Source organism: Halichoeres trimaculatus, unplaced genomic scaffold (genome assembly GCF_033239565.1).
Source record: "Halichoeres trimaculatus isolate MK-OKI-2021-1 unplaced genomic scaffold, fHalTri1.1 fHalTri1_scaffold_13, whole genome shotgun sequence".
Taxonomy (NCBI): Eukaryota; Metazoa; Chordata; class Actinopteri; order Labriformes; family Labridae; genus Halichoeres; species Halichoeres trimaculatus.
The window spans coordinates 19543758-19557735 of record NW_027437191.1 but is presented as its reverse complement, the minus strand read 5'-3'; the positions used below and the strand labels follow the sequence as shown (position 1 = coordinate 19557735).

Sequence of the window (13978 nt, the reverse complement as noted above, 5' to 3'; positions counted from 1 at the left end):
GGATTTATCAGCAGTTAGGTAACCCTGCTACGGTTTGGGATGGGGATTTGCCGACATCAGCGATTCCCTTTTTTGACCAATCAAGAGCAAGTCTGACCTGATTGGTTCACCGGAGCACATACCCCCAAACCCACTCCCCTTCTCTCCAGCAGCAGGGAGGAGAATGCCAAAGTTTAAGAGTCATCACTGCTTTGTTTTTGGCTGTAAACAGCCACATGGTTCCATGCACAAGCTTCCCATCATGGAAGAAGACAAGACTTGGTCGCGAGAGTTCATTTATTAAGGGAGTGTACCAGCTACATTCAGTAAAACTGTGCATATTTGTGCTAGTCACTTCACAGCTGACTGCTTTTCCAACTTTGGACAGTACAACAGAGGGCTAGTGAATAGACCGGTCCTGAATCGAGGCGCATTACCATCCATCCACCAACAAACCTTGACCCTGGAAATGTGAGTATTTTAAATGCTGTATGCTGTGGAGCAGATGTAAGAGCTTTTCTTCAGTGTCACCCCTGTCCCTGTGTTAGCTTCAGGATGCTAACTTTAGCTACGGTTAGCCTGTTGTTTTAGCCTGTAATGTTAAGGTAAGCAAGCTTCGCTGTTTTCTAAACATTGTGCACTCAGAGCTTGTGGCGCCGCTCTCAGTGACACAGAAGAGCTGGGCGGTATCAGCGGTAGCTCATTTACATATGAAGGTCATGCCCACTAAATCAGAGTGTTCTGAACAGAGGGGCTATGAGAGCCTGGAAACAATGCTGCTGTGCTTGATTTATTGGCTTTTTGGACCAAAACATGTTACTACCATTTCATGAAGACATCAATGATCCATATTAAACTGCAGAAAAAGAGCATAATATGAGACCTTTAAAGCACAAGTAGGAATGGGTACCAGAATTCTGTCTGTAGTATCGTGTACTGATTCATGTAAAATCAAACGGTACCATATTTAGGTACCTTAAAGCATTCTTATGACTGTGAGGAAGTGGAAGAGAAGACGATTTTCCCACTGGACATGAACACAGCATTGCAAGTTTACATGTTGAGTAAATAATGTGGCAAACTGATTTTTTTTTTATTTTACCATTAAACAAATTAATATTTATTACCACATGAAAACACACAAAAGAACCAAAAGTTGTTACTGCTGAGTACCAATTGCTACGGTCTAATGGCTTACTCAATGTTAGCATGGCAAATGTGTTTTTAAGCTTTCATCTAAAATCACATGAATGTTGAGTCAAAACAGCGAGAAGGAAATTCAAAAAATCACACTAAAGTAACTGTATATAAGAAAAGGTGAACTTAAAGATGGTATTGCACGTCTACAGATAACGCTGGATGAGAATACTGGGACACCACCCTCTCCAACTGTAAAGAAAAAGTGTCAAAGATGTTGTTTTTGGGTTTGTTGGCTACAGTGATATCAAGGAGCAGCAGATGTAACTGGAATGAGCCAGTAATGGAAAGCCTCTAAGAAATCACTTCACCTGCCAACACCCCTTGGATTTGTTCTTTTCATTTCCAGTTTCTGAGCTATCAAGCTAAGCACGCTAACCTCCAGCAAGAAAAAATACTAAGCTTATTTCCCAACATGTTTGAAAATGTTAATCCAAAAATTGACTGTATTAAAAAATAGATGGCAGTGCCACAAAAGCAGGGAGACCACATCAGGGCTCCCTCTGTTGACCAGCTGCAGTTAAGGTCATTGAGTTTACTTCCTCTATGTTTACAAATGAGACATGAATCAGACTTAATAAACTAAAGTTCCTCTCATCCATGGTTTCTGTCATTGCAGGTAGTTCTTGACATGCTGATTAATGTAAAGTTATTCAGAGAAGTTGAGTTATGATGTGCCATTTGATGACATAACAGTATATTTGATAATGCTGTTAACAAATGCAGGGCTGAATGCACCAAATTAGCAGAAGGAAGCATGAGAGAAAACATAGGGGTCAATGTGGTATCATTTTTCCTCATGGACTTATTTAAATCTGTATATCAATTCTTCCGACCAGAAAGAGGAAAAACACCCTAACAAGATATTTGATGTATGAACAGAGAAGTTTGGGATTCAGGATACATGTGTTTTATTTACAGTAAAACATTTCTTCTGCCTTTATGTTCCTCTCTTATGTGCTGACTTTCTATTTCCATCCCCTATCAGAGCCACAGAGGTGAAAACAGGTTTGTCTAGATAGAGAACGAGCAGGGAAGTGTAGCCACTTGTGCGTATTTTCATCCTGTGCCAACTCCTTTTTCTTACTTCCCTGTTCATCCATCTATCCTCCTAATTAGCACAGAACTGGTGGACAAGCAGAAGATTAAGTGTGCTGGACACAGGCCACGTTCACTCATGAATAAGGCTTTGTTTAAGCTTCCTTCCTCGCTGGCATCTTGTTGTTTTCTTTTTTTTTTTCATTGTTCTGACTCGGTCTCCTCCATCTTTCTCTCTGGAGGAGAACAGGCTGTGGGCACACATAACTAGCCCTTAGGACGCTCTGTAATTTTAAGAGCAGTGATCATAAATGGCCCAAACGATGCTTCATGGCTCTGTTACATGTGGAAAAATGTGTGACTTTAAATATACATACATGTTCGCTCTGACTTGAGATCTGAGTTACTGTTTCTCATCATGCCTGGGGGGCCTGGCGACTGTTCAGTGTTAAGTGCTCACCACAGGAGGCAGTGAGAGTGAAAAGCGTGCGCGCGCGTGTGTGTGTGTGTGTGTGTGTGTGTGTGTGTGTGTGTGTGTGTGTGTGTGTGTGTGTGTGTGTGTGTGTGTGTGTGTGTGTGTGTGTGTGTGTGTGTTGTTTGGCTTACCTGGAACAGAGTCAGGGCTTTTGACCGAGCTCCCCTCCGGAGGGCTGTCTCCCACTATGTTCGGGTCATGGGCGCTGGGTGGGGGGGAGAACACTGGTGGTCTGGGTCCCTGCTCCTGGAGCAACTTCTTTGGGACTTTGAAGAGACAGAAAAGTGGAAGAGAGGAGGGGAGGAAAGAAAAACACATGGGAGAGTTAAATGTGTTGAATTCACAGAGAGCTGATTCATTTGTGAAAAAATTGTCATTTTTTACTTTTGTAAGTATTCATTTTGGAACACAGCACATAGTTTTTTTTGTGTGGTATTAAAAATAACTTTGAAACAGCATATTATCGCAATATTTCTGCATCCTATACAAAATAAGATACATTACTAATAAAAGGGATAATAGTAAACATCCACTCTCTCCAGTTTTGGCCTAAAAAGCAAAATATTTTCACCTCAGTAGGGTTGCAAAATTCCAAGAATTTCTAAAGTTGGAAACTTTCTGTGGGAACGTTTGGAAATTATTGTTGTTTTTATTTATTTCATTTTGTTATCTTATTTATTGTGTGTTTAATCACTCTGTAAAGTGTCCTTGAGTTCTTGGAAAGACACTCTTTAATGAAATGTATTGTAAATATAATAATAATAATAATTATTATTATTATTATTATTGTTGTTGTTGTTGTTGTTGTTATTATTATTATTATTATTTGTTCTCAGAAAAACATGCAACGTTTTTAAATCAAGTTGACAACAAGAAAAAACAGAAATTATCCAAAATTTCCGAGACAAATCTCCCATGAAATTTTTAGGAAAGTTAGTGTAATTCAATGGCAACAAAAATTCCAAACAGTCCCTTGCAAAGAAAAAAATCCCCTGGAAACTTTCTCCCCTTTGCAACCCTACTTCTTAGCCAATAAATGCTCCCTCCCAGCTAGTAGTGTTGTTTGCTGAGTTTTCAGAGTTCTTTCTAACTTTTAATGACACACACAAAAAAAAACACAATTAAAATAACAAAAACTGGCTGGAAAAGATAGATGAGTTAAAAGGTGCTGAAGTGACTCATAGGGCTCGTGGAGAACTGCAGCTATTTTAAAGACACGTCTTTCGTACAGCAGGAGTGAAATCATCCAGACAAATATAAATCATGTCATTTAGTGGTATATGCCACAGCTTCTAATCAAATATCCAAATTAGGGGCTTCTTTGCCAGAAAATGTGTTTATGTATAAAATGAATACTGGCTGAAATATCACCATATTTTTCCATTCGGATGAGCATATAAGTATTCATCAGGCTCTATTCTGGGGCTACAACTTGCATGTTTTTCCAAGCCATTGCACTTCCTCAGAGCCAAAGTGGACATGATTAGAGCGCTTGTTATGTCAAATCAGCAGTCCAAAACCAGAAGTTTCCCATATGGGGAATAAAACCTCCAAGAAATCCGCATTTAGAAGAATGGAACCAATGGATGTACAGCACTGATATTTGAGGAGTGATACAAACTAAAATGAGAACGCAGACAGCTGCAGTTTAGCTTTGATTGATCAATTATTTGGCTGTTTCAGCTTTCCTAGATTTTACTTTTTTTGTAGACGAGAAGATGAAACGTACGTGACATCGGCAAAGAGTATACGAAAACAGTTTCAGTCAACTATCTAATAATTTGAATTTAAGTTGTTTTTAAACCTCTGTTGTGTTTAATTTACACCTTAATTCAGGACTATGCTGTGATGGGATTTTAAGAAGCTGAACATGAATGAGACAGTTGTAAACAGCATGATTCACACACTTCTTCTGACCTTGCACTCTGATTCCTGAAAGCTATGCCGGCCCCCTTCTTCACTTCTTCACATCCCCCAACCTCACAGTGTCCTGTGAGTCAGGGAGTCTGCACTCTTTCCCCCTGACACAAACCCACAAAGCAGTGGGCCATACATTCCTGCCCCCTCACATGTGGTTTTGGAGGCCGGGCCGCGCTCCGGTCACCATGTTTGTGCGCTCTGTCAGATCAGCCGTGATTTACAGCCACACACATGATTGTCCATCTGCTGTTCTTACTTTTACATCCCTCTGCACAAACAAAACCACAGTGACTAATCATGAGTGGAGATGTCTTGCTGACATCAGTATCCACTATTAGTGAAGTCACGACATGTGACTGTGGTAAAAATGGATCATTTGTTTAAAGTTGGATGAACAGAAACACTGATCAGATTTCCAGAAGCGGATCCTGGCAGCGGTCCAGAAGTCAATCAAAGAGCAGGAAGCAGCTGAGCAGACCTCACAAAGCTTCAGTTCAGTTTCACTGGATACTATAAGGACATGGAATTATTACAGATGGTTTCCAATTATTACAGTACAGAGATACACATCCACAGTCACAAAAGAACGAGGAAAAAAGAGGTTTGACATTTGAGGTGTTTTTTGTAGGAGGCTACTGTCATGTTCTGCCACATCATGAATTTTGCAATGTCTTTGGTTTAGCGAACACAAACAAGAGAGATTTACTTCCCCCAGATGCAGCCATAGTGGTGGGCAAAAGAAAGCGCTGTAACAGTGATTTGTGACCTACAACCATCAGATCAGAGTATGTGCTATAACAAACTGACCTGAGCACAGCACAGCAGTGATTTGTGTCTGTTTTACAATGACTCCACCTGTGTGAAGGTGCGTTTCAACTTGACTCACAGTAATAACGATTACAGCAGGCGTTCTGTGGCTGTGACTTGAGGTCAAAAGAGTGGATGTAAGCATAGTATCTCCCTGTGTTAGTGTCGCTTAATTCGCCACTTATTCTGGCCCTCATTTATCAACCTTATGTAGGAATTGGCGCCGATTTGGGTGTAGAAATGAGCTTACGGTAAAGTTTACATGTAATTTACATTTATGTGCATACCAGCGCCAATCATAGTGTATGCCTGATCAAGTACTGATAAATCTGGTGGCTGAAAACAATCATACTTTGAATAACAAGCCCTGAAATATTCAAGGTTGAGCTGGTTTTGCATTCATACTTTCTATTAATCCTCCACCATAGACAGATTGTGCTCACTGCACCGCATTCTCTGCTGACATGAAAGTAGCGAACATGGAGTTAGACCTGGCATGGGGTTTAAGCATACCCTCCGCCCACATTCAGATTGATAATGCTGATCTGTCTGTGGATATAAGCATACACATATTTTGCTGTTGAACACACGAGTTACATAATTGCCCAACAAATTTGTACTTTCATGTTGTGTACAAATTTTTTTCTAAGTTACTCTTACTTTATCATTACCTCCACCAAGGAGGTTATGTTTTTAGGAGAGTTTGTTTGTTTGTTTGTTTGTTTGTTTGTGAACAACATAACTCAAAAAGTAACAAACAGATCTTGATGAAATTTTCAGGAAATGTTCACATTGGGATAAGGAAGAAGTAATTAGATTTTGGAGGTGATCTGGGTCACCCTCTGGATCCTGGACTTTTTTAAAGAATTCTTTATCATTGTGAGATAGGGCCGTTTTCACCATATGTCAGGGGACCAAGAGCCACAAAAATGGCCGTGGTACTACAGAGAGCCACATCACACACGTGGTCTTACAAACACACTTCCTCTCACACATTAAGAAAATGTCATAAAATGAAAATCAATACATTTTCAAATTTCAAAGCGAGGTTTATTGTGTTTGAATTTGTACTAGAGAAGAGAAATTAAAACTTAAAACGCGGTCACACTGGCCCTCCAAGACGTGCCGTGCTTAAGCACGATTGCCCCCCTGCAGCGCCGATCCCCAGCTGGAGAGTACGGCCGGCGGTCACACTACCCCAATATGAACCAGACTTTAGCGGGTATCAGACATGCACACAGCCCGCCTACGTCATCGTGAAGCATTTGTTTACATGAAGCATGATCTCATCGGAGTCAGCACAATGAGACACAGAGAGCACTGCTGCAACTTTAGAGACTTTTGGACTTATACTAAGTCATTTTCGCCCGACACAGCCCTCTAACACCCATCTGCTTCGTTTAAAATGATTGTCGAGAGATGCGCTCGCGGTGATTATACGTAATGGATCGCACGCACTGTCCGCGTGCTTGTGCTCGTGCATGAAGTAAACCGTGCCAAAGCCCACCTCTTCGAAGCGTGCCAAAGCACAGAAGGAAATCGTGCTTGAGCACGGTACAGTTGTGGTCACACTGGCCATTCCAAACATGCTTTACGGCAGAAGCGTGCTTAGGCACGATTGGCCAGTGTGACCGTGTCCTTAGGTATCAATCCCAACTGATCCCAATGTTGGCATCCATATAAATATGTATTTGTATATATATATATATAAATATATAGTTCAGATTGATCGGCACATCACTACTCATAACTTTATATATTTTTTTATGAATGGATCGAAGAGCCACACATCAAAAGGCAAAGGGCCACATGCGGCTTGCGAGCCACAGGTTGGCCAGCCCTGCCATATGTGTTTATAACTCCATGATAAATGGTCGTATTGCTTTGCAAAACAATACAAGACAAGGTCACCATAATTTCTGACAGATGTAAAAGTACGATCCAGATCCTGGCAATATTCTGGATACTAAGATCTGGAATATGAAATATGTACTGGGTCATCATAATTTTCAACACTGTCAGGTAACAAATTATCGTACAAACCTGCAACTAACACCAAATTGTAGCAGACAGTCTGCTGAAAGGGAGTATAACATTAAAGTAGGACTAAAGTGTTGCGTGACAATCACAAAATTCTTGGCGGAGGTCTGCGCTCTCTGAGTGCTTTTCTAGTTCTATTTGATATATACTCATTGTAATGTTTTTCACTGTGAACTTTCTCATTTGCCGCAGTAACCCTGCAAATGTTCCCAATCTGGGGTGAATAAAGGAGTAGCTTGTCTTATAAACTTGATAAATTTATTTCATTTCCAGTAAACCTTTCAACAAAAGTCCTCAGTTGTGATGATGCTGAAACAATGACCCAGCTAAATCAGAAAATGGTTAAAAAACATTCATTATTATTTTCTCTAAACTGTCCTTGTTTGAGAAGTTGTTGATCATATCTTGAATCTCCCAGACTTCAAAGAGCTCTGCTGGATCTGGTTCCAGCTTTTGCTTCTTCTCTTGCCATGTACAAAATGTCACAAGGTTGAAATCAGACCATTACAGGTAGTAAATGATTCCTGGTCTGCGTCTAAATCTGCTCACCTGACTGAATGTGGAGGGTTCATATGGTGTCAGGTTAGCAGCCAGTTGTAGAAACATATAATGTTACATTTAAATACCTCTCTGTAATTGCATCATCTCATGTGGCAAACCGCACCAATCTGTCTCTTAAATAGGTTAAAAAACCAAGAATTTGAAACCCTCATTTTCTCCAGATTGTGGCAGGCACAAACTAAATAAACACAGCTCTGCGCATGTGGAGGTGGAGAAATTAAAAAAGGGGATTTTGCCCTGGCAGCGCCCCTCCTCTTCTTCAGCCTGACACACTAATCACAGGTCTTAAAACTCCCCCACTGCCACGCTGCCACCATCTCCATGCCACGCCCTGATTACAGCCTTCTGATTGGCTGTAATTGGCTGCACATGTGGTCCAGGGTCACAGCTGAGACGCCATGATGTGCTACACAAACAATGTTTTTACACACTTTTATACAAATTTCAAGGTATGGTATTGAAAAATGGTGCAAATATGCAATAGGTTTTTGTTGAAGGAAACATCTGCAGAATTAAAAAATAATACAATTAAGAAACTGATAGAAATATGCTAGAAAGACAAAACGTGCAGCGAAAAAAAACTTAGCCGTGCAAATACCAACAACATGTTAAATAAAAAAACAAAACGAAAAAACCCCCCAAACCATTCACTTTACAGTGCTGTTATAGTCAGATTTTTGTTACCAACTCTGTTTACCAAAGCGGGTACAGTACAGTAAATTGACTGCTGCTGCTCTTCTAAAAATAATCAAAAAAGCTGCAACCCCTCGAAGCAAACAGCCACAAACCACACTCAAAGAGCCAAGCAGTAAAAGTGAAACAGTTAAAAAGAGAAAGAGGAGTGCAAGGGAGAGAAACCAGCACATAAATCTCTGCAGCCTGCGTTATGATGACTCGGTCATATAAACGCATTGCAAACGAGCCCTCGTGGTTCTAAACACAGCTCCACTGAGCTGAACCGTCTCCAGCTCTGTACCTCTCTGAGCTCTGGATCGCCATGGGGAGCGAAGATACGAGGCGGGAAAGAGTGCCCATAACAATGCCTGTGTTTACACTGGCAGAGCTGGGTTTTGTTTTCGCTGCAGTCCAGAGTGAGTGTGTGTAAGTGTGTGCATGTGTGTGTGTGTGTGTATGGTCCATGTGCTGACCGATGCAACTGGGACAAAGCCCTGTAAGCCAGAGCGGATATAATGAAATATTAAACCAGGCTAAATCTGAGATGAGATCTGACCTGGACCAACAATTTGAACATATTTTAGCATTAATACATTTACCTGTGTGTGTGTGTGTGGTATGGAAGGCAAATGTTTTAGAGCTTGTTTTGGCCCCAAAAAGACAGTTTAAAGAATGGCACGATGATGTTTAGTGGTGCACTCCAAAGCTCATCCTGATGACACTGAAGGTGAGAAGTGTCTGTGGTTTAACAAAACTTTAATCAAGTGGGAGGCAAGCAGACGTTCCGATTGAAAAAGGTGAACTGAAACACTATGCTGGTGTACTATGCAAAGCGTCTGGTTTCAATCGGCACACAGCGAGCGCCTGCTTAATCTAAAACATTAAAGTGCCGTCTAAGGTCTTCACACACACAAAGCACAGTTAGAAACCTTGTATCAACATTCATAGACACACTTAAGAATCCAAAACAAAAGCTTTTTCATTCTGCTTTAACTCTTTTTACTCAGACATCTGCACCATCCACCCTCCTGCAGACACACAAGCATTTTTTGCTCAGCTAATGGCATTCCTGCAGAACAACATGCAAGGTGAAGAGGGCAGGAGCTGAAGGTGTTGAGAATGCATTCCTCTTCTCCCTCCCTCATGCTTCTTTTTTCTCCTCCAACCCCCCACGTAATGATTTAACAGCAACCAGCTGACAGCAGCTGATTGAGTTCAGTTTGTGTGTGTCTGTGCAAAGAGTTGCTGCAAATTTGACAACTGGATAAAAAGGAACTCTAAACAGCCACAGGTTGTAAGTGTGTTTGTAGGCGTTTTTTTCCCCCCAAAATGATGCACAAGCCTCACCTTACATCATGAAGACAAACGGCTGGAGTAGTGTCTACATACTTGTGTGATTGAGTGTGTGTGTGTGTGTGTGTGTGTTTTTCACAGGATATGATAAACACACTGAGGGGCTGATTCACAAAAGAATTCCTCTACAAACTGCACTGATAAGCACATGTGTAGTGTTGTCTGCGTATAAATATGCATGTAAATAAGTCATTGCAAGCAAAAAACGGCAAATAAACACCAGCGTTAGTGGTCTGTGCAGTTAGCATCTGCTAAGAGTTGGTGGTTGTGTCACTTGTGATTCAGACAAAGTGAATGAGTAAGAAAGGATAAAGTCTGTTCTTATCACTTTGACATTCAGTTGCTTATCTCCCATACGAGGGCTGTGCTCTCTGCTAGCTCGCTCAAGAAGTAAACTGGGTATAAACTGAAATTTGTGTCACATCCATCATTGATCAACTCTAATAAAATGACTCCCCCTCTTGTTTCAGCTCATCGTACTGTGGATAGAAGTGTCAGGATAAGAGTGGAGATGCTGACAGCTCCTTTCAGTCGCAATAAAACGCTAACTGAAGTACACAGCTGCTTGTGAACTAGTTCTTGAGACGGATGGGGGCTAATCATGTGTATGTCACGATGCAATAAGTGGCTCAAGTACAGATACTTGGTCATTTCATTTGTTCCTAAACTTCAACCCAAATACCTGTACTTTGAGGGTGAAAACAGGCTGGTTACATAAAGCTCATGCAACGATCCGACAATAATATGAAGTTGGTTTATGTCAACCTGGTATCGCAGAGCCCAACTTAAAGATCTGTTTAACAAACAAACATAGCACAAGAAGAGCCCAAACAAAAAGCACTACTAAAACTCCTGATTCAGATAATGAATACACTGTTAAACAGCCATTACGTCTGGTTTCTTCAGACTTTAATTATCCAGTCTATCAAGTAACACATACTGGCATCAGTAGAAAAGATTTTTAAAAGTTTTATGAGGAAAACCAAACTCAGCTCTGCTGCTCATCCTGCAAATACATGTTCTGTACAAATGTGATGCTATTTGAAAGGGAAAACAACAGGCTGTACAACAGTAGAAGATTTATCAGAAGAAGTGTTGTTACAACAATAGAATAGAATATAATAGAAATTTATTGTCATTGTAACAACGAAATTGAAGAAAAATGATAAATATAATACATAATAAAGATACAATCTTCCAAACACAAAGTATGGACGGGACATGAACTCAAAGAAAATTCAATACCTTGGCTTTCCATCCGTTTAAAGTATGAGCAACAGATGCAACATGGAAAACAGATTTAAAATAAAAATAAATATAAAAAAGCGCTTTGGAGGGATTATTTTACATAAAAAAGCATTTTTTCAAAGCCGCTGTACTCCTGAGCTGCAACTTCACAAGAAAACTTTTTGTCCAGAAAAGAAGCTATACTTCAATCAATGTTAAGCATGTAAATACTTAGCGTATAATCCTAAATTTAGAACTTTAAAAAGCCATTTAGGGTTCAACAAAGAGGTTTTGATTTTAGAAAAAAATAAGCTGCTTTAGAAATACAAAGATAATCAATAATAAGTATGTAGCTTGTTGTCAAACAGTCATCTGTATGTCACTCACATAGGCACTTGAACCACTGAGGGGAAATTGGCGTCCTTATGAAGTTCAATATGACTTTTTTTTTTACTACATGAATGAAACGCAGACACATTTCAGAAAAAAAAGTTTAGAAGACCAAGCTTTAAATCCTGGAGATCAAAGCAAACTTTGGCCCAGATGCTTAATTAAATCAGTGGTCTGAAGTGCTGATCCAGTCAGCATGGACTGTGTACCATGAAAAAAAGAGTCCTGAGCTGGCAGCAGCTTCTGTGTGCCAAAGACAGTTGTATTCAAGCAGCATTTGCTAATTCAACACAGACGTGAGCTTCAGTGTGACGATTCTTACGGAGCAAGACGTAGCTGCTTGGTGTCACAGTCTAAAAGCATCCAGGCTCTGAGGTTTGGGAGTAAATTCCAGGATGAAGAGAGAGCTCAACCCCCTCTCCTCTGCCTCGCTGAGACCCCTGCCCTACATTCAGCTGCAGGATTTTTCCCTCATTTACTTTAATGGATAACACACATCCCTCCACTGATAATACACAACGATGCCACAGCGTGAGCTCTGAACGCAGTCACTCTCACCTCACCACAGACATCAGTTATCCTATGAAGCCCAGCTGTTTTGTCTATTTAAACACCGCACATGTGTGGACACAAACACACAGTTGGTGTCATTAACAGAGATGCAGAGACGGGAATAGGAGCTCTGCTGACAGTGTGGGGTCATAACTATCTGTGATGGAGCTCCTCATCAGACCTCACACACACTTATCCTGCCACAAAATCCATAAAATCCTCAGCTTTAGTCCAAGTATAACACCAATTCTCTCCAAGGTGTACTTATTTTACAACCCAGGAATCAAATGTAAACATCTGTGGAGGTTGTGTTGGCCTTTAGATCTTAGATTATACCAGTTTTTATGATTTTGAGTCAAGCGGCAACCTCCAGGGTAAGAAGATGAGACAATGTGAAAGTGCTAAAAACTGCTGTTTCTCAAGTGTTCGCTTGAGGCTGGCTCCTTAAGTACTGGAAGTCACATACACACCAACGACAACAGTCATTTTGTCGTTGTTTTTGCTTTTTATATTGTGTCGACTGGACCAATGGACCATAACGGCCTAAAAACGATTTCAATAATAATTACCTAGCTTCAAATCATAGTCCATAGCTCTAAACTATATACTTTTAATCAACTGAAGTTTTGCAATAATCAAAAACTTCAGCTCCAGAGCTCTGAAGGTTCTCCCTCAAAAACCAGCTTTAGAAGCAAGATTTGATCATAACTGCTTGAATAAAGGCTTAGATCTGGAATAATATTTTTGTGTTAACTTCTTTTTATATATTCTCAAAAGGTGTTCATTATAAGACACTTAAAAGTTGTGTATCATTGTCAGTCATAGTGAGACTGGGGCTGCCACACTTCACGCTAACCTTTTAGATATCTCCCCTGTTTGTGTTTCCACGTCTTTATCCCCTGGACACGGGAGAGGTGGGTCCACTGTCAGAGTCAGCACAGCCTCATCATTATCTGATGTCCTGCTGGGTCAACAAGGATGTGACCAGAGCTGAATCATCAAACCGCACCGCTTGCCTAAACTCACTCCTCCATATCAGGGTTATGAGGTAATGGCATGCTGAATTTTGATTGGTCCCAAGAGCTGCTGAGGTCGCTGAATGGCTTGTGAAAACAGTGAGGACAGAGATTTGTCATTTGTTGTTGCTGATATGGAACAGAGAGAGAACAGACAGTGGCGGGGCTCGCCTCGATGTATTCACAATGAGAGTACAGGCAGCAACAGTCAACAAGCATGTTCCAACATATGTCAGGGCTGAGCCAAACAATGAGGCTATTTTTAGCAGGACGCAACAACTGGTCTGACATGGTGATAAATACAATCAACACTTGGACAAATTAAAGTCCACTGGGACCAGAGGAATGAGCAGCCTTCTGGAGTGGGATAAAGGCTGTAGCATTGTTTCAAAGGTAATGTTGGACTTGTTGTAGACACCAACTTCATCCACCAGCAGAGACTCCCCGTGAGGTTCAACAAGTTCAGTATCTACTGAAAGAGCCTCTGTGATCAAGTTAACATCATAGAAAAGTCAACTGAAGGGCACACAGACCTTAAGGTGAAGTTACAACATACTCTACATATTGAGTTAAGAGTTCTGAAAATGAAACTGAAGGAGTAAGTCAGACTCCAGAGTCTACACTGCAAAAAAACTAAAATCTGATCAAGTGTTTTTGTCTTATTTTAAGTATGAACTGTCTTATTAAACTTGATATAAGACACATTTAACTCAATAGTCCAGAAAATATCTTGTTTCAAGTTATTTAA

The 13978-nt window shown here is 40.6% G+C and overlaps 1 protein-coding gene across 2 annotated transcripts in view; it reads right to left on the bottom strand.

The window, feature by feature from the left end:
* Nucleotides 1-13978, bottom strand: part of eva1aa (eva-1 homolog A, regulator of programmed cell death a) — a 189552-nt gene that overhangs the window by 3899 nt on the left and 171675 nt on the right. For both annotated transcript variants that reach the window (XM_074685048.1, XM_074685049.1), the window contains exon 6: nt 2821-2955. In XM_074685048.1, the coding sequence (XP_074541149.1) occupies nt 2821-2955 (135 nt within the window). The remainder of the gene's footprint in view (nt 1-2820; nt 2956-13978) is intronic.